General features: G+C 40.0%; 1 protein-coding gene across 2 annotated transcripts in view; it reads left to right on the top strand.

The window, feature by feature from the left end:
• Positions 1–15,744, top strand: part of USP6NL (USP6 N-terminal like) — a 151,581-nt gene extending 135,837 nt beyond the window's left edge. The window contains exon 15 of one of the 2 annotated variants that reach the window (XM_003257632.4): positions 12,421–15,744. In XM_003257632.4, coding sequence (XP_003257680.1) covers positions 12,421–13,829 — 1,409 coding nt within the window. In that variant the 3' untranslated portion in view covers positions 13,830–15,744. The remainder of the gene's footprint in view (positions 1–12,420) is intronic. The other variant, XM_030819307.1, reaches the window with a different exon arrangement.
• Positions 15,745–19,775: the final 4,031 nt, after the last annotated feature.

Consider the following 19,775-nt stretch of genomic DNA (forward strand, 5'->3'; position numbering starts at 1 on the left):
TTTTTTTAAAAATCTTTAACTCAAGGACAAATTTTCTATGCACAGGATTATTTAGATTTTAAAAATTAGTATTTATTAAAGTTACAAATTAAGAAACGTATTTCTTCCTTACATTTAATTCAGTTTACAAAAGTTAGTATAGTATTTTAAAATCTGGCAAATTTTAACATTCTCGTCTAATGGAACTTTAGTTAATGCTTGGTTCCACTTATAAACATAAACTCCTACAAATGTTTTTAATTGCCTTTATAAGTGTAATATATCCAGTTTCCTTTAAATGTATCAAATTTCAATTTAAAAATAAAATGTGTCCTAGTTCTAAAAAACTTATAAATCTAATTAATTCCACCTTAAGAATATCCTGAACCTTAAGTCTTTTATTTCAATATACTGTTTATAAGTTTAAAATCAAAAGTTCAAATCAGTGACTCATTTGCATATTTTTAAATTGGCATAAGAAGGCCAATTTGGCCAAATTCTCTGAAATATAAATATATAAAACACAGAAAATTCTAAATACAAACAGATTCCTTAATGCAAAAAACTACAGAATTAATCACGTTTGATTCTCTTCAACTTTGCCATTTAGTTCTAGATCTTCAGGAGTTAAGACTTTTTTCCCAGGTAAATTTGGGGTGTACTTTCTCAGTCAGCTGAAGCATGAGCTGGAACTCCAGGTGAGTTCCATCGGGTGGCACCACCTTCATTATCTCGAGGGTGGTGCCTACGACATGGCTTTGTCACATAATCCGGATTCCTTAGACCCTAGTCGCCCACCACCTCATTCTTCCTTCTTCTCAGGGTCTGCCCCTTTCCACCCAGAAAAGGTCTTGACTTTTTACTTTTAGAAATCTTTGAACCTGATGGAATCCTCTCTTCTTTTCATTTGTTCCTGATTTGGTAGGGCAATAATTTGTAATTAACTGGCATTTATTTTAATTTTGAATAGTTTTCATGGGGAGTTTGCCATCAGTATTATTGTTAGTAGCTTACCGATGAGGAAACTTGGGCTTCAAGGTTAAGTACCTGCCCGAGGTCAGACAGTTGGTAATGAGAGTTCTGTCAGTGGACTCCAGAGCTGTGCATTACACCCACCTGGCCTTGCGCCTTGCAGCTCACAGCTCTAACAGGCCTGCTCTTCCATGGCACTTTGCCTGGGAATACGCTCCTCCTCCAACAATGCCCCCGACCAGTCCCCAGATGCCTCTGTCCTCATCCATTCTGCCAAGTTTCACGACTTGGTTTAAGCATTGCCTGAAGCCTTCTCAACCGGTCCCCAGCCTCCCCAAACCCACAGAACTTGATCACCTCCGCCTGTGTTTTGTGCCTGACCCATCCACTACACATGCTTTTGTCCTCACACTTCCAGTGCCTCTGTCAGACATGTCTGTATTAGACAGAAAGTTCCCTGGGACAGTGACCGGCTCCTGCCTCACCAGCACCTAATACACTGCGTGGCTGTGGCTGTGTTGGTTACTTATATTGAATAAATGAAATCCTAATGTATTTTTTAGATAATAAAAAAACTACTGTCTACAAAAGGTTAGCCTGAGGCAATTTTTGGGGGTAGTGAAACCATTCTCTAGCTTGACTGCACACACATAGAAACAAAGAAATTTTATCATATATCAGTTTAGAAATTGCCCCGCTTTTTGAGGATTGGAGTGGGTTTTCACTTTTATTTATTCATATAATATAAAATGATATTACACTTAACTGTTTTTACATGTGTATACAAATTGAAACTCTAAGAAACAAAGTGTAGGTTTTAAAAGTTACTTAACAAACACCTCTTGCATTTGTGTGGCATTAAATAGGTTTATAGTGAGAGATGTGTTTACACAATAGTCTCTCTTTCCTTTACCTTTCAAGTTTAATCTGCTGGGGAAAAAAAGTCAAGCCTATGAACCCAACTATAAAAAAATTATAGCCATAATTTAGAAAGCAAATTCTATTTCTTTTCATCATGTTATCGAAAGCTACAAGTGTTTGTATATTTTGGCTAATATTACATTAAACATAAAGTCATTTGATTTTTCAGATAATATATTTGAAGTCAGCAATATTTAAAAATACAGTTGGACTTACTGTTTGATCTGGAAGGGGATAACTCTTTCCTATAATAATAGAATTATTTTCCTGATAGTGGCCCCCCACCGATTCTTTCCGAAAATTGTTAGAACATTCAGAGTGTGTGTATTCTTCTATTGAAAGTGTAAAGGTAGAATGCCGCTCACAGAGCGAGCACTTAGAGCGCTTTGCTGCAATGATGCGCCTCTTGTTGGGTGCGAAAACCTGCTAACGCCTCAGAGGCCGTTGATGGGCAAGGCTTGTAGTTGAGTGTGGTGTCCACTGGGGGGTGACAGAGACCAGCATAAGATCAAGCAGGGACAAGCCTGAAGGGCCTGAGAGGGACTCTTCCTTGCTTTTTGGGGACTGTTAGAATATTCTTTTGTTGGCTTCTTTTTTAAGAAAAAAAAAAATGTTACTTAAGAAGAAAATAACAAACATTTTTGCTTTTTTCTAAAATGTTATCAAGTTACATTCCTTTTTGTTGAAGCAGATTATTCTAATTGTTAGCACTGCCATAAAAATACCACTTAGGCAAACACCAGTGAGAAATATAAAAAATGTGGTATTTTCACAAAAGCACCCCCTACTGTATCTGTTAGGAGTTGTGGTGCCTCCTTACCCTTTAAGGAGTAGGGCAGTAAGTCTTTTTTATTTATTTATTTATTTAAGTTTTAGGGTACATGTGCACAATGTGCAGGTTTGTTACATATGTATACATGTGCCATGTTGGTGTGCTGCACCCATTAACTCGTCATTTAGCATTAGGTATATCTCCTAATGCTGTCCCTCCCCCCTCCCCCCACCCCACAACAGTCCCTGGTGTGTGATGTTCCCTTTCCATTGTTCAATTCCCACCCATGAGTGAGAACATGCGGTGATTGGTTTTTTGTCCTTGCAATAGTTTGCTGAGAATGATGGTTTCCTGCTTCATCCATGTCCCTACAAAGGACATGAACTCATCATTTTTTATGGCTGGGTAGTATTCCATGGTGTATATGTGCCACATTTTCTTAATCCAGTCTATCATTGATGGACATTTGGGTTGCTTCCAAGTCTTTGCTATTGTGAATAGTGCCGCAATAAACATATGTGTGCATGTGTCTTTATAGCAGCATGATTGATAATCCTTTGGGTATATACCCAGTAATGGGATGGCTGGGTCAAATGGTAATTCTAGTTCTAGATCCCTGAGGAATCGCCACACTGACTTCCACAATGGTTGAACTAGTTTACAGTCCCACCAACAGTGTAAAAGTGTTCCTATTTCTCCACATCCTCTCCAGCACCTGTTGTTTCCTGACTTTTTAATGATGGCCATTCTAACTGGTGTGAGATGGTATCTCATTGTGGTTGGCGGTAAGTCTTTATTCCAATTCCTATGTGGGTTTTTTTTGTTGGTGGTGGTGTTTTGTTTTTTTTTTTTTTCTTTGAGACAAGAGTCTCGCTCTGTCTCCCAGGCTGGAGTGCAGTGGCGCGTTCTCAGCTCATTGCAAGCTCTGCCTCCCAGGTTCACGCCATTCTCCTGCCTCAGCCTCCCAAGTGGCTGGGTCTGCAGGCACCCGCCACCATGCCTGGCTAATTTTTTGTGTTTTTAGTAGAGACAGGGTTTCACCATGTTAGCCAGGATGGTCTCCGTCTCCTGACCTCATGATCTGCTCACCTCGGCCTCCCAAAGTGCTGGGATTACAGGCGTGAGCCACCGTGCCCGGCCTCCAATTCCTGTGTTTTTAGGGAGAAAAAAGGGAAAATGAAATTTTAGGCAGGAGACTGTAGTGGAGTGAGCAAAAACATGATTCTGTCTATTGAAAAGAAGCCCAGAATGCAAGCGTGGATAATAAATATGAATGCTTATTGCCTATATATAGCTTTCTGTTTTGACATCAGTTATGCTTGAATCTTTTAGTTACAGTTAGTTGCTTAGGGGTGAAAGGAGATACGTAAACCAAAGACAAGTAGAGCGTGTTTGTGTGGTGGGGTTGGGGGTGGGAGTTCAAGCAGGCTGAGATCGCTCTGAAAATAGATTACACCAAAATGTGTAATGCTTTATTTGGACCTCTTCTGTGAAGAAGGGTAGAGAATACTAATTGGCATATAAAAATGTTACTGGTGATGGTGTTTGTCCTTCTTACAGGGTCCGTGATGTGTTTTCAGTTCAGTAGAGGTTGAATAATTAATCTCTAGAAAGGAACCACCTCTGTAATGAAGTCAAGGAGATTTTCCTCTTCATCATGGTAGAGGCCAGATCCTGGCATGGTGTCCTTAGGTTCCGTATTGCTGGCCTCTGTCCCTACAGAGGTTGTGAAAAGCCAGCGAGTCCCCACGGGCCCTCCATGAGGTTCCTTGCGGCTGCCTCCATCCTCCACCTTCTCCATCCTCACGCCCTCTGCGCTCCTGGCTGCCTCTCTGGTCCTCTCTATTACTTGCCTTCCGTTACCTCCCCGCCACCTCTTCCTTCTTCCTCACCTCTCCTTCACTGTCTCCGCCCCTTCTTGCTTCTCCTCCTCATGAGAGGTGCAGTGTTACCACCTCCACAGTGCTGCCCTGGGGGCCTGAGGGCCTCCCTGGAAACGTAAGCAGTATATACACTGCTCATTGTGGAATTTCTGAGAATATTACACTATTCAGAAGTGTTAGGCAGCTGTGGGAGAAACGTGTAGATGGCATAATCGCAGCATTAGCATCAGCAAATGTTCATGGGAGATGGACGTTGGTGCAGGTATCATGAGTGTGCACGGGCTATACTTGTTATATTTAGCCTGCTCCCTGGCCATGGATCACTCTAGAAAGCAGGAGTGAGCTGGCACTGTTTAAAGTGAAGCAAACCCCAGCCCTGTAGTCTGGTCTGGGCACTTGGGAATGCCCCTCCCCCACTGTGCGGGGCCTCCAGCCTTACTTGCTTTATTGTCTTTAAAATGTGGAGGAATGGGTTTTTCAGCACCTGTATTTGAAAGGCTTTCTTATATCCCTGTCTGATGCCTTTTGCATCCTTATTGAAAATCTCTGCAGAGCAAAGAGGCCATAACCTCTAAATGTTTTTGTACAGTCGAGGTATTTGCCATATTCCTCTTAAACAGTAGTTCCTAAAGAGAGGTTATCATTTAGGAATTGATTAGAGGCAGTGTCATTTTATCTGTACTGAATTTTTTTCCCCCAAACCCTGCTACATCTAATTTCTTAGCAATATGGATCTTGGATATTTATAACCCTCAGGTTTCTGCCTGTGTATATGGACAGTGTGTCATTACTCTAACTCATATGAATATTTGAATGAACGAACATTGTCAACACCTTCCTTGTGATTCTATTATGCTTTTAGATACTATGGGAAGGAATACAAAAGAAGTAAGTAGGTTGTAGCCTACTGGGGGGAGGGAAAATATAGTAGGGACTACCGTGAAAGAACTTTAAGATGCTACTTTTTGGACATTTCAGAACAGTCACAGATTTTTTTCCCAGTGTGCATTTTGGCCTCTTGTCCATTCAGTAAATGGAACGTGTTAAACTTTTCCTTTAATTCTAATATGATGTATACATGTATGATGTGTAGACTATTAGGCACTCTTCCTTAGAGAGAGACATTTCTGTGTTTACTGGAATATAAAGTAGAATTAATTATAAGGTAAATATTTTTCTTACTCCTTGTATTAAAAAATTAAATCTCCTACGTGTGTATGACACATACCTTTGCATTTTGTTTTGTGCCTGAAATTACCACGTCAGTCCTTCCATTACTTCTCAATTGGTTTTTTCTTTCTCCTAAGAAACACATGCCTTATATTGGTAATTCTACATTTTACTATGTGTCCAGCTCAGTCTTTACTGATATGTGCCTCCTCTGTGTCTAAAGGATTCCAGAATGAAAATCTGTGAATATCACAACATAGGAATAGACCATGCCATGGCAACATTTTCCTCAAAGGTGTTCTGCATTTTTCCCATACCTCCTCCCCTCCACTCCCATGCTACAGTTTGTTGTCTCCTGCACCACAATGGTGTTTTATGAAACCGTCTTGCTGCTGTCCTTGACCTCTCTTCCCTACCCTGTCCTTGTAACTAACGCCAGCCAAGGGCCTCTGTGTATTTGAATGAGAACTAGGGAAAGGACAGGACCACTTTTCTGAGTGAGGGGTGTAGGCACTAGTCCAGTAGTGTTTTGCTTCCATGTTTTCAGTGAAAAAGAGGTTTTAGAATGAGAACATTCGAATAAATATTGATAGGAGGAACTTGAAGCCAAGTGCGGTCAAGCTGTGACTAAGAGACCCTGGAACATACCATTCAACTGAGTGAAATGTGATTGACAGTCATCTGGGAAAGGCCGTGGAGCCAAACAGGTGTTTGAAAGACAGTGATAAGAAAAATGTAGTTCCACTTTTTACAGAGGATTAAAGTTGAATAATGTAAATCACAGACAAGTAAACATGATGCCTATCTGAGGCAAGAATCAATAAATGGATTAATTAAAAATGGATTTTTGATCACTCAGAAAGCAAAGAAGGTGATCACTCATCATGACTCCATCAAGCGATGCCATACTTGATTAATCTGACTTTGTTTTTTGGTAAGATTGCTCATTTAATGAATTGGAAGAATGCCACCAACAAAAGTTAAGTGTTTGGCAAACTCTTAAAATACTTTTTTGGATAAGCTAAAAATATTTCTTACAAGTCATATACCAAAACTGCAGATTTATATCATCCTACCTGTAGAACAGTATTCTGTGCTTTTAAACTTTATACTTCTCTGTTACTCAGATTAATACATGTTTACAGCAGAAAAAATATGTAGTACTTAAGGAAAAATAACCATTCAATCTAAGAGCATTTAAAAATTAACCACTACTAGTGTTTATTTCTTTTAGTCATTTTTGTAGACATATATGTTGATTTATGCCTGTATGTCATTCATAGTAAATGAGATTATACTACACATACTGTTTATAACTTCCTTTTTAACTAGTTAATGTTAAAGATACATTAATATGGCAGTAGGCTGCTACAAGTTTCTATACCTTATTTCACCATTTTTTGTTTCATAATTCTTACTGAATTTCACAAATCCTCTATGCTGAGGATATAAGTTTTCTAAAAGGATGCAGTTTTGAACATCCTTATAGCAAATATTTTGCATATCCCTTAATTATCTTAGGATAAATTCTCAGAGGTGGAATTCCTAGATCAAACATTTCAATATGCATTGTCAAATTGGAGAATTTGTTTCTCCAAGCCCACAGTAGTGAGATATACCAATTTAGAAGTATTTTAATTTGCATTTTTCTGATAACTTGTGATATATTTACCTGCTCTTTTCTTCTTTGAGTTTCCTGTTCATGTTCTTTATTTAATTTTCTATATAGGGCATCCTCCATTTTCTTTGAGAGTTCTTTACCTTTTAGAGAAGTTAGGGTGCTCCATTTTTGTTCTGAGTTCAGTACTTGTTACCAGTCACTTGGATGAAAGCATTGGTAGCATGGTGTTCAGATTTGTGGATGGCGTCACATGGGGAGGTATAATTAATGTAAAATTCCAGGGAGATCCCAGATTGAAATGATGAGTCTAAGTAAGATAAATTGAGATAGGAATCAATGTAAAGCACTTTGAACCTGTCTAAAAACAGCTACCCTCATGAGCTGCATGATGAACTTTTGGTCAACAGTGGACTGCATATCGGATGCTGGCCCTATGAGACGAAAATACCGTATTTTCACTGTCCCGTTTCTATCTTTAGATACACAAATACCTACCACTGTGTTCCAGTGACCCTGCAGTATTGAGTACAGTAACATGCTGTATGTGTCTGTAGCTGAGGAGTACTAGGCTGTATCACAGAGCCTCGGTGTGCAGTAGGCTGTGCCGTCTAGGTTTGTATAAGTGCACTCATGTTCCCACGATGATGAAATTGCCTATTTCTCAGAACATATGCCCGTCATTAAGTGATGCATTACTGTATAGAGTAATAGCAACTACCAGTTCCTAAGCATCTTCTGTATGTCGGGAAATATGCTAGGTTTTTCTTTATATATTAACTCTTATCCTCATAGCGGATCTATAAAATAGATGTTGCTGTTTTCATTTATAGATGAGAATTCTGAGACTCCCAAGTTCACACAGGTTATTGTGGCAGATTCAAATTCAGGTCACTTGTTCCCGTTGACCCTGCTGTTCCCACTGTGCCTTGGAGACACACAGCTTAACAGCATTTGGGAAACATTGTCTCTAAAGGGAGAGCGCACAGTGTGACTGCCAGACAGCTGATACACTCTCCACTACAGTGTTCAGGGTAAGGGAAATAATCGCCCATCTTAGTTCAAACCTAGAATATTGCTTAAATTCTGGGTTACCACACTTAAAAGGGGTACGATTTTACTTGATTATCATCAATAAATAGTGATAGCTGAGTGTCTAGGGAAAGCGCTTTGGAAGCCAAACCCATGTTAACCATTCTCAGGAATAAATTGGTGACCACAAGACATAGAAAACTGCATACAGAAATCTGCAAAGTATTGGAACTCTAAATGCCCCTATAGGGTTGTTACTGCTTGTGTCTGCCTTCCACATTTGCTTTGCCCAGTTGTTTTTTTGATGGGGTTGTATAAAATACATTTTATTATAATCACTGTAGTTTGTTTCATTACATTGTTGACACTGAAAATGTGCTAGGACCATAAAAGCAAATTATCACAAATAATGAAGTAGGTGACTTTTTGCTAACAGAAAAAGGCAGTCCCTAAAATTTATTTAAAACAATCCAGTTTTGAGATTGGGGATATAGAGCTAAGGGTAGCTGCCCTTAGAAACGCCTCATGTCGGGTGAATTGAGTTTTCACCAATTGAGAATTGATGCAGACTGAAACATGGAAATCAGAATCTGGGCACCTGCAGGCAGCGCTGAGAGCAGCCTGGGTGCTTCCGCCGCCAGCGCGATGTGGGGAGAGCACGCGCAGGCGCAGCAGCAGCAGCAGCAGACCAGCTGGAAAGCTATTCCTTTTTTGGTTTTGTTTGTTTTTTAAATACTGCTATGGAGAATCTTAAAAGACATTTTAAATTATTTCATGTGAGCTAAAAAGTTGGTGGCTCTCTGCAGGCCAGTGAGTGGTGGAGAAGTGAGGCAGCTTCCAGGGCTCATTGTGACAGTCTCGGCAGCGAATCCAGTTTTGCCCCTGTGACAGCGCATCTTTAGGCGTGCATTCACCACTTTGGGCGTCACATTTTTCCTTTTCTTTAATGGTTATGTTTTTCATCAGGTTTCTTCTTGCTAACCTGAAAAGGATGTTTCAATGATTGGCTGATATTACTATCTGATGTAATATCAGCCAGCCACTGAATTAGCCAATCAGATTACTGTGTTCCGCCCTTAGAAAATTGTCAGACAGAGAGGACTAAAGGAAAGTTTATAGATTCAGTTTTTCTATTATATATGTCTTTATATCTTCTTGATAAATTGTGTTTGTTGGGATTATTTGCCTACAGGGAAGAAGGCATTCATATATTTATCTAGGACTAAATGGATGACTGCCTATTTGTAGAGCTGATAGAAAAAAACTTTTGGAGGGTTCTGGATAGGTTTTAATTTTATTTTTATTGCTTCTTTTTAACCTGATGTGCTGAATAACTACTTGAAGTATTCTTGACTTGCTAGTATTTAAAGTCTACTTTCTCCATTCCTGGCATTTCAAGGTAATTTCACATACATATTCATAAAGCAAAGAAAACTTTTCTGAATTACAAGTATTTTAAAGTTTGGGTTGCCAGTTGAAATAATTGGTCCACATGTTATAAAATATATTTCTTACCAAAAGGTATAAGAACAATGTGGGTTCTGCCAGCTGTTCCAGAATAGGATCTGCCTGTGGCTGTCTCAGGCCAGGAGTTATGCTGTGCGCTGCTTGCCCTTTCACAGTTCACATCTAACACATTGAGCAGGTGTGCAGATACTGCCTTAACAATTATCCAAGAAGCAACTTCTTCTCACTGCCTCCATGGTGGTATAGTGGAGGAGGAGGAGCAAAGCCTCTGAAATCAGCTTAGCATTTGAATTCTGGACCTGTGACTTGCTAGTGGTGAGCCTTTGGGCAGGTTAGTTTCTGCCTCCATTTTCCATCAAAATGTGGGAAAATAGTAGAGCCCTGCACTGTCTGCCTATCGCAGGCCTTACAGGTACAGCTTTCTGAGCAGTGGCCAGCACGCAGTGACTGCCTAGTGAGTACCAGCCATTAGTGTCATCATCATTCAGTAGTACCACAATCGAAATCCCGGCCACCATTAAAGTGATCTTTCTAAGATAGACATGAGGTCGTGTAATTCTTCTGCTGAAAAGCCTCTAGTATTTTATAGTTAACTTGGAATAAAATCCAAATTCCTTGCCGCACTCTTCAAGGCCTCATGTGTGCCTGCCTGTCCCCGACTCAAGGCCCATGCTCAGAGGGCCGCCTCCTTGCTGGCACTCTCCTGCTCTGCCCTGCCCTTTTAATTCCTTCTTCCTAGTTTAATTTTCTTTAGGGCACTTTGTATAACTAGAATATAGGCTCCAGAAAGACAGGGACGTCACTTTTCTCATTCCATCCCTGTATTGCGGGCAACCAGAACAGTGTCCAGTGCACAGTAGTTGCTTTATGTATTTGCTGAATGGATGAATGAGTTGAAACAAACTGTAATTGCCAATTCTAACACTTCTTATTCTTTCATATGTATAAAATAAGGAGCTTGCATAAACATCGTCAAAGTAAAGTTCCATTGAAACCATCAAAAATTTCTCTGGGACTTCATGAAAAGGGGAAGAGAAGAGTGAACTGGGAAAGAAAATATTGGGTTTTCACTGGGTTCCTGCCACTGGGAGATGGCTTGGCTTCTCCCAGACTCTGCTTTCCCCTGTAGAAAACGCAGGGAGGACTCTCCATGTCTCTGGAACCTTCGGGCCCTTCAGAGCTGTCCAGGAGAGGGAAGAGGAAAAGAGGAAAAGACGTTTCACTGGGAGGAGCCCTAGACCCACCCACCCCCGACTTTAACTACAGCAGCTTTGTGTATATTTTCTTTTCTATATGGGGGTTTCATATGAAATATGGCTTAAAAAAAGAGTCTACTTTTTATTTAAAAACTACTGAATCAGAAGAGCACAAAGGTTGTTTTAGCTCAATTATTCTGATCCTGATAGCTTAATTATTTAAAGGATATTTTTTCTTCATAATTCTCTGTTCCCTCCTCTCCCCCCAAAGAGATCACTGAATATTTTTGTGGAAATATCCTAAAGAAAATTATAATGTGCATAAGTGACAAAATTATCATCATGAAGACTGTAAGCTATGTGGAAAAAAAAGACCACATCGTATTCTCACCACTGATGTGCCCACCACTCAGTGCAGTACCTGACACTCCAACAGGCTTACTCAGTAAATATTTCTAGATGGGTGGATGGCTGGATATTTGAAAAAAGCAAAAATGCATTTTTAAATGACAGTACAATTATTTTGTAAAAACGGTGAAAAACATGGAATTTTAAGTGAAGTCTGTTGTTTCTTCAAGATGATGTTTATTGGATACATGTATTGTAAAAGATAATTTTTAAACACTGTTTGTTAAATGGCCAATCTGTTACACCTTCCTTTAATTCCTCGTGAATTTTCTGCTATTTAAAATATAAAATTGATAGTATCCAATATGACTTTCTTTTTTTTTCTTAATTCCTTTTCTTTTTTTTGCATTTAGAGTAGGATTCTTTTAGAATGTTAGTTTTCAGATAGAGTACTTTTTCTTTTGATCAGGAAATTGTACTGTGGGAGTATTTAATAATAATCTATTTGAGGACAACTTTGAGACCACAGTTGGTCATCAGTTGAGTTTTAAATTTTGCAGACCTGCTTGGAGTTGATAGAAGTTGAACTGAGATTTCAAAACCATTGTAGTTGAGGAAGGTTAAAGCGAAAGTAATGTGGTGTTGAGACACTGAGCTACTAACCTACCTGTTAGGAATAGATATGAGAATATCAGCTTTGCAGGCTTGAAAAAGCATTAACAACTTGTCAACAAAATAAAAGAATTGTGTTATACAATTGTATGAAACTTATGCATAAAGTTACAAAATATTCCAACCCACAATACATTTGGCCTAATAGGATTGTGAGTGTTGGTATATTTTAGTATCAGTCTGTAAAAAACACCTGTCATCAGCTACCAACTTCCTGTGGTATAAACAGCATGTGTGTGTGGTGTAAGCAGTGTATTGTATGACAGTGTGTTCTATGTCAGCGTGTATCTGCGCACACATGAAAAGCATGCCATTATTACTAATGGATTGCTTCAATTGGGTACTGTTTCCTCGTGTATTATCTTACTTAGCCTTTCTCTTTCTTTTTAGGTAAAGAGGATGAATATCCAAAGAAGCCCTTGGGGCAACTTCCACCTGAACTTCAGTCTTGGGGCGTCCATCACTTGAGCAACGGACAGAGGAGCGTGGGCCGGCCGAGCCCTCAGGCCAGCGGCAGGAGGGAGAGCGGGGCGCCCCACAGGAGGCACGAGTACTCCCCGCACCCCCAGAGCAGGACCGGGATGCCCGAGAGAGCACAGCCGCCAAGACAGAAATTGGTGGAGGAGGAGAGCAGAAAGCTTAAAGATGAGGCAGATGTTCAAAGAAAACTCCCATCAGGTCCACAGGACAGTTCCAGGCAATATAATCACGCAGCTGCCAACCAAAATAGCAACGCCACTTCAAATATCAGGAAGGAATTTGTGCCCAAATGGAATAAACCGTCAGACGTCTCAGCTACGGAGAGAACTGCCAAATACACCATGGAAGGCAAAGGTCGAGCAGCGCACCCCACGCTCGCAGTCACCGCCCCAGGCCCTGCCGAGGTGCGGGTGTCAAACGTGCGGCCAAAGATGAAGGCCCTGGATGCTGAGGATGGGAAGCGGGGCTCCACTGCATCGCAGTATGACAACGTGCCGGGCCCAGAGCTGGACAGCGGCGCTTCCGTGGAGGAGGCGCTGGAAAGGGCTTACTCCCAGAGCCCACGGCATGCCCTTTACCCTCCCAGCCCGAGAAAGCACGCTGAGCCAAGTTCTAGTCCATCAAAAGTATCCAACAAGTTTACTTTTAAAGTACAGCCTTCAAGTCATGCACGATATCCGTCCCAGCTAGATGGGGAAGCCGGAGAGCTAGCTCATCCCCCCTCCTACAGCAATCCCCCCGTTTACCACGGAAACTCTCCCAAACACTTCCCTACTGCCAACAGCAGCTTTGCTTCTCCACAGTTTAGCCCTGGGACTCAACTGAATCCTTCCAGGAGACCTCATGGTTCTACTCTTTCCGTCAGTGCTTCTCCGGAGAAATCTTACAGCCGCCCAAGCCCCCTTGTACTGCCGTCTAGTCGAATAGAAGTCCTCCCTGTTGACACTGGTGCTGGGGGATATTCGGGCAATTCAGGGTCACCAAAGAATGGAAAATTGATCATTCCGCCAGTGGATTATTTGCCAGATAACAGAACATGGTCAGAAGTTAGTTATACATACAGACCTGAGACGCAGGGACAATCTTGGACCCGAGATGTTAGCCGTGGCAATTTACCAAAATACTCAGCCTTCCAACACGCACCCTTTCAGGACCACGGCCTCCCTGCAGTTTCTGTAGATAGTTCCTTGAGGTATAAAGCTTCACCGGCCGCAGAAAATGCCAGTCCATCTGGGTATCCATATTCAGGGCCCCCACCTCCAGCCTACCACTATAGGAATCGGGACGGGCTTTCCATCCAAGAGTCAGTGTTGCTGTGAGATTTGATGTGTACTTGCTAAAGACGAGAGAGAAACCACACGAAACCTACATTGCTATGTTCATAATTGCCAAAGCAGTATTTATACTATTGTAAACAACTCGCGCATCTCTCCTGTCTGTTAATAGTAAGAATACAGGGAAATGTCTTCAGCCCCACGTAGATGCTGCTTAAGATGAGCATTTAAATTGCATCATCACTGACCTGTTAGAATTTAACCCGGAAACATAGCAATAGCATTTAGGGATGCACGCACAATGGTAATTTATTACTCAGTTCCGTTTATGTTTTTCTCCAAAACCTGAACATTTTTACTCTGTTGGCTCATTCTATTTTGACTAATGTTACAAAGTACTGAAAAAAACTGTAGAATAGATATTTTTAACGCTATATGTAGTGTATGTGTCTTTTAATAGATATAGGCATCTATTCATACACGTTTGAACACAGAGCTAAAGAAACGTTTTTTTAAAAAACTACTTTTAATCTAGATCCATGGAATAATATGTAATTCTTGTTTTCCTTGTCTTTTAGTCCAGTTTTTCCTCTTCCCTCTCATATTTGTAACCTGGGTCCTAAACTGACTGAAGAGTTTGTCCTGACTTTATTAATTGCAGTCTCACAGAATGCTTATCATTTTCCTTCAGCTGTTGCTATTTTCTTTCAATCTGAAAATTAAAGACATTGGAGATAAAGGCTAACCACTTAATGGTGCTTAAAAATTGGGGCAGTTAAAATAAGTTTACGGCCAAAGGTGCAGCAGTGCTTATCATATCCACATACTAAGAGATTGGTCTTAGTGCATTTATACCCATTGTTCTGGGCTGACTCTTGCGAATCTCAGAGCAGGAGAAGTTGCAGCTTACTGATCCCTCAGTGCTCACAGTACTCATGTGGGGCAGCCACACTAACTGGATTAGCAGTGTGGTTACTTCTTTCTTCTGCCCCGACTCACATAGCTTCTCCCCACGAAGGTCCCAGGGTGGCCATTTACACAATGCATTTCTGGCCTCTTTATGGAATGTAGTCGATGGATATTGCTGCACTTCATCAGGCCATTACATTGTCCATGTTAAAATTATAAAAATGATCCTAGTTTTTCATAGAAGTCTAGAATTTTGATCTTTTAAAAAATACAGTGTGATTTCATGCTTCTGAAAATCTTTTTTTTTAATTGAAACAAATTCAAGTTGTTGGTTTAAAAAAAAATTAGTGATGTCTTTAAAAAATATTCTGTTACACTACACACACCAAAACACAAAGATTCAGGCACTCCAAGAGAGTATGACTTCGTGTTTAACTGGGGAGCTTGTTTTCAACATTGCTTATATTCGAATAGTAGAAAACCCGACGTTGATGTTTCTTCCTGTTGCAAGGTGGGGCTTCAAACTTTCAAGGTACAAAAGTACGTCTTTTAAAATGAAAGTAACGTTTGTTTAGCTAGTGAATGTGACAATATTTTTTATGTATATAATGAGTCTAATGTAATTTTAATCAACTTGGTAATGATGTTATTAAATGGCAAAACAAGTGCAGTGTATTAAATCTAAACACTACATTGAAACGCAAACAAAATTCTGATGAAATAACTGGGCTCTTGATTCAGATCAGGTGGAAGCTGAGAAATAAATGTATATAAATATGTAGCTGAGGATATTAATTCCCATGATATAACCATAATTCTGTGACTTGTAATAAACCAAGCTGTACAATTTAGTTTATAATAGCAGTATCTGAGCTGCTCCAAAATATATATATCAACAGTGGTAAATACTGTAGATTTATATATATATATATATATGCAAAAAATACATATATACACACAAGCACTATTTTCTTATGTCATTTATGACATTTTTTATCTGTATACTTTTTTGATGTGATTGTTTTTTAACATGGTAAAAGTAATAAGTATATTTTGTTTTGTGTCTTTTATGTGCATTTTTTTCATACGGCAAAAATGGTGCACCCTCTGATGCTTTGAAGGCTAATTCTCTTCTAATTGAGTAGCTGTTGCCTAGTATTCACCTGTGTTACTTTGTATATGTCACAGTCCTATGTTTAATGCTTTACTAATTTCCAGTAAGACCATATTTAAAACTACATAGTCTTTCCTTATTTTATTTAGTATGACATTGTTAATAGCAATAAGGTAGCATTGCTAGTCTTCCTCATTACAAAATGTAGCTCTCTGTTTTCTAAGTAGGAAAATGTAATTTGAAATTATCTTGCCACCATACAGTTTTACTTTTTCTAATTTATTTTTTAATAAGATAATGATATAAAGAGATAGGTAAAGTATATTTATTAAAAACCCATTTAGTACAGATTTTCATAGTGTAGAGGTTGATTTTGCCCTGTAACTGCATGTACATGGTGTATTTTGCCATTAAGTCTTTTGTTCATGGCAATTTTGCCTTAATAAGCGCTTGGCATAGTTTCTATTTTATAGAATAGTCTGAGAAGTTAAACTAGACCTAAGATCTCAAAAGTTTTAAAACTTTGACGTTTTCGTATGTTTGTTTATTAATGGGATTTTTAAAAAATGAACATCTTTTTAAAGCTGGGAAATGTATATAAATTCAGGTATCAGTATCAATAATAGACTGTTTCATTGAAAGAATTGAAAGAGGCCGGGTGAAGTGGTTCTATAAATTTAGTAATTTATAAATTTAGTATTTGCAGTGGTTCATGTCTGTAATCCCAGCACTTTGGGAGGCCGAGGTGGGCGGATCACGAAGTCAGGAAATCGAGACCATCCTGGCCAACATGGTGAAACCCCGTCTCTACTAAAAATACAAAGATTAGCTAGGCATAGTGGCATGTGCATGTAATCCCAGCTACTCAGGAGGCTGAGGCAGGAGAATCGCTTGAACCAGGGAGTCAAAGATTGCGGTGAGCTGACATCACGCCACTGCACTCCAGCCTGGCAACAGAGCAAGACTCCGTCTCAAAAAAGTGAAAAGAGATTCAACCAAGAGGACAGCTCTGGAGAAGAAAAATAGATGTTTATAGGATGCGATTGTTTCAACTTTCTGTTTCCATTTTAAGAAGATTCCATTTCAGAAGAAGATTCCGAAATTTACAAATTTTCACCATTCTCAGTGGGACTTTCAAGTAGACTTTCGTAGTTGCAGTCACTTCAAGTCTCTCCTTCGGGTTCCCTTAGGATGCAAGCACAAGAACAGACACCTGATGCAAGCACAAGAACAGACACCTGGTCAGCATGGCGCCGAAACCCCTTTCTCTTCACTGTCATGGTGCGAGAAGAGCATGCCATGTCTACGAGTAGGGATCTCTTCACAGAGGACCTACAGCTTCATTTTCTGGATTGAAGATTATTCTTGGTTATGTTTTGGAATCAGTCCTTTATCTTAGTATGCACTTGATTGTGAGTTTTAAGATTATGGTTTTAGGATTTCTTTTATTTTTTTGTCTTTTATTTTAAATTGTTCTTCAATGGATTTTAAATGTCTGTCTAATGTGGGTATTAATGCTTATGGGCCAAGTGGATTTTAAGAAGTGAAACTTATTTTTTTTTTTGAGATGGGGTTTCACTCTGTTGCCCAGACTGGAGTACAGTGGCGAGATCTCAGCTTGCTGCAACCTCTGCCTCCCAAGTTCAAGTGATTCTCCTGTCTCAGCCTCCCAGGTAGCCGGGATTAAAGGTGCCCACCACCACACCTAGCTTTTCTTTCTTTCTTTTTTTTTTTTTTTTGTATTTTTAGTAGAGACAGGGTTTCACCATGTTGGCCAGGCTGGTCTCAAACTCCTGACCTCAAGTGATCCACCTGACTCGGCCTCCCAAAGTGCTGGGATTACAGGTGTGAGCCACTGTGCCCAGCCCAAACTTTTAAGATGACCCAAAGTCATGAGAATAGGAAAAAGGAATCTGATTAACATTTATGCATTTTATTTTCAGAAGGACTTTCAGTTATCCATAAATCTAAGCATAACTGCTACCATTTATACATGAGAAAATGACAGAGGAACTAATATAAGAGCAGATCTTGACCCTTGCTGGGTCTTTAGAATAACTATAATTCTTTAGAATTATTGAGTGAACTTTAAAAAATTTTTCTGCATAGGTTACATCCCAGACCACTTAAATCAGAATATCTTGGATGGAACCCAGACATCAGATTATTGTATTTTCCCCCATAATTTAAAGTTCAGTCATTAAGCTCTTAAATCCCCCTAAAGTTGATTGTCTTATATTCCCACTATGAGATATCTCAAAGATTCTTAACAGACCAAGAGTTTCAGAGTTTAGAAACTCGGATGTTGGGCAAGTTAGGAAAAATTCCGCCAGCAAAATTAACATTACCATCCATCTCTGCAAATGCTTGTGAACTGCTGACAGTTACGGCATCAAACGGAAGACGGCAGGCCCTGTCCTTCCACTCGGGTGCTGCTTGCAATGGCCCTCAACAGAGGGAGAGCCTCCCAAAGATTTCCATGTTCCTAGACAAAGCCCTAAGCTGTTTGGAAGTCTGTGAGCATTTTCAGTATATGAGGAGCTGAGAAAGTGCTGCCTGTCTGGTCCTTCATTTGGCCAGCTAACATTCTGTCGAGCACCTGCTGGGTTCATGCTTCCAGATGTGAGGTGTGTGTTCTAATCTGACGATGTGTTTTGTAATCTGTCAATCAGTGTTGGAGATATGCATAGGCTATTACAGGCATATTTTAGACATATATAAAGGCCAACTAGTGATCCCAGCCCAAGAGGTTCAGGGAAGTCTTAAGGATTTGTCTCAGCTGAGCCTGACAGGACAAGCATATAGAAAAACAAGAGGGAGAGACAGCAAGGCATTCTGCAGAGGGGACCGATGGCAAGAGCAGCTGCATGGGCTGCGTGAGGAAATTTGCCACTGTGATGTGTATGTGGGGTAGTCATGAGGGTGGAGAGGGCTGAGGGGCTCCACAGAGACAGGAGGGTGGAGGGAGTTGTGTGCAATTGAACTTGATCCTGTAGTTGGTTTTGGCCTGGCCTGGTCCCTCCATGCTGTGGAAGTGAAATGTGAGGGAACAGCTCTGGGGGCAGTGAGGGAGACAGGACAAGCCTTTCATCTAAAAGGTGGCACAGAGCTTAAGGCCAGGGAAGAAGGTATGAAGAAAAGGTGATTGAGAACTAATTACCAAGGGAAACTGGCAAGACTTAACTGGATGCGTGTAATCTGAATGATAAAATGAGACAACAACTAACACTGAATGCTTGCTGTGTGTTAGGCACTCTGCTAGACACTTTACTGGTATTAACAGATTTAATCCTCACAATAACGATGAAGTATGTACTAATATAATTGCCAGTTTACGGACGAGAAAACTAAGGCACAAAGTTTAACTTGACTCAAGCGACAGAGTGGATAAGTAAAAGGACGAGGACTGGGACCCAGGTACTCTGAACGCAGAGCCTGTGCCTCCCTCTCTCCCCTAACAGTTTTAAGGAGATACAATTTACCTGCCACAAAATTTACCCATTTTAGGTTTATAGTTAGGTGGTTTTTTAGTAAGTTTATAGAGTTGTGCAACTATTGCAACCAATGTTAGAACAACTCAAAAAAAAAAAGTCTTTTCCCTGTTTGCAGTTAAGCCCCATTTCCATTTCCACACAACAACTGATCCACTTTCTGTCCTTCAGGTCTGCCATTTCTGAACATTTCCTATAAATGGAATCAGACGTGGTCTTTTGTGTCTGGCTTCTTTCACTCAGTAATGTTTCTGAAGTTCCTCCCTGTCGTGGCATCTATCAGTAATTGCTTTCCTTTTTATTGCTGAATGTTATTCCATTGTATGGCTGTGTCAGATTTTGTTTGTTCATTCACCAGTTGATAGAAATGTAGATTGTTTTCATGCTGCTGTGACCATTTGTGTACAAGTCTTTGTGCAGACATGTTTAACTTTTTAGGAAATTGCCAAACTGTTTTCCAAAGAAGCTGCACCATTT

Source organism: Nomascus leucogenys, chromosome 9 (assembly GCF_006542625.1).
Source record: "Nomascus leucogenys isolate Asia chromosome 9, Asia_NLE_v1, whole genome shotgun sequence".
In the NCBI taxonomy this organism is placed as follows: domain Eukaryota; kingdom Metazoa; phylum Chordata; class Mammalia; order Primates; family Hylobatidae; genus Nomascus; species Nomascus leucogenys.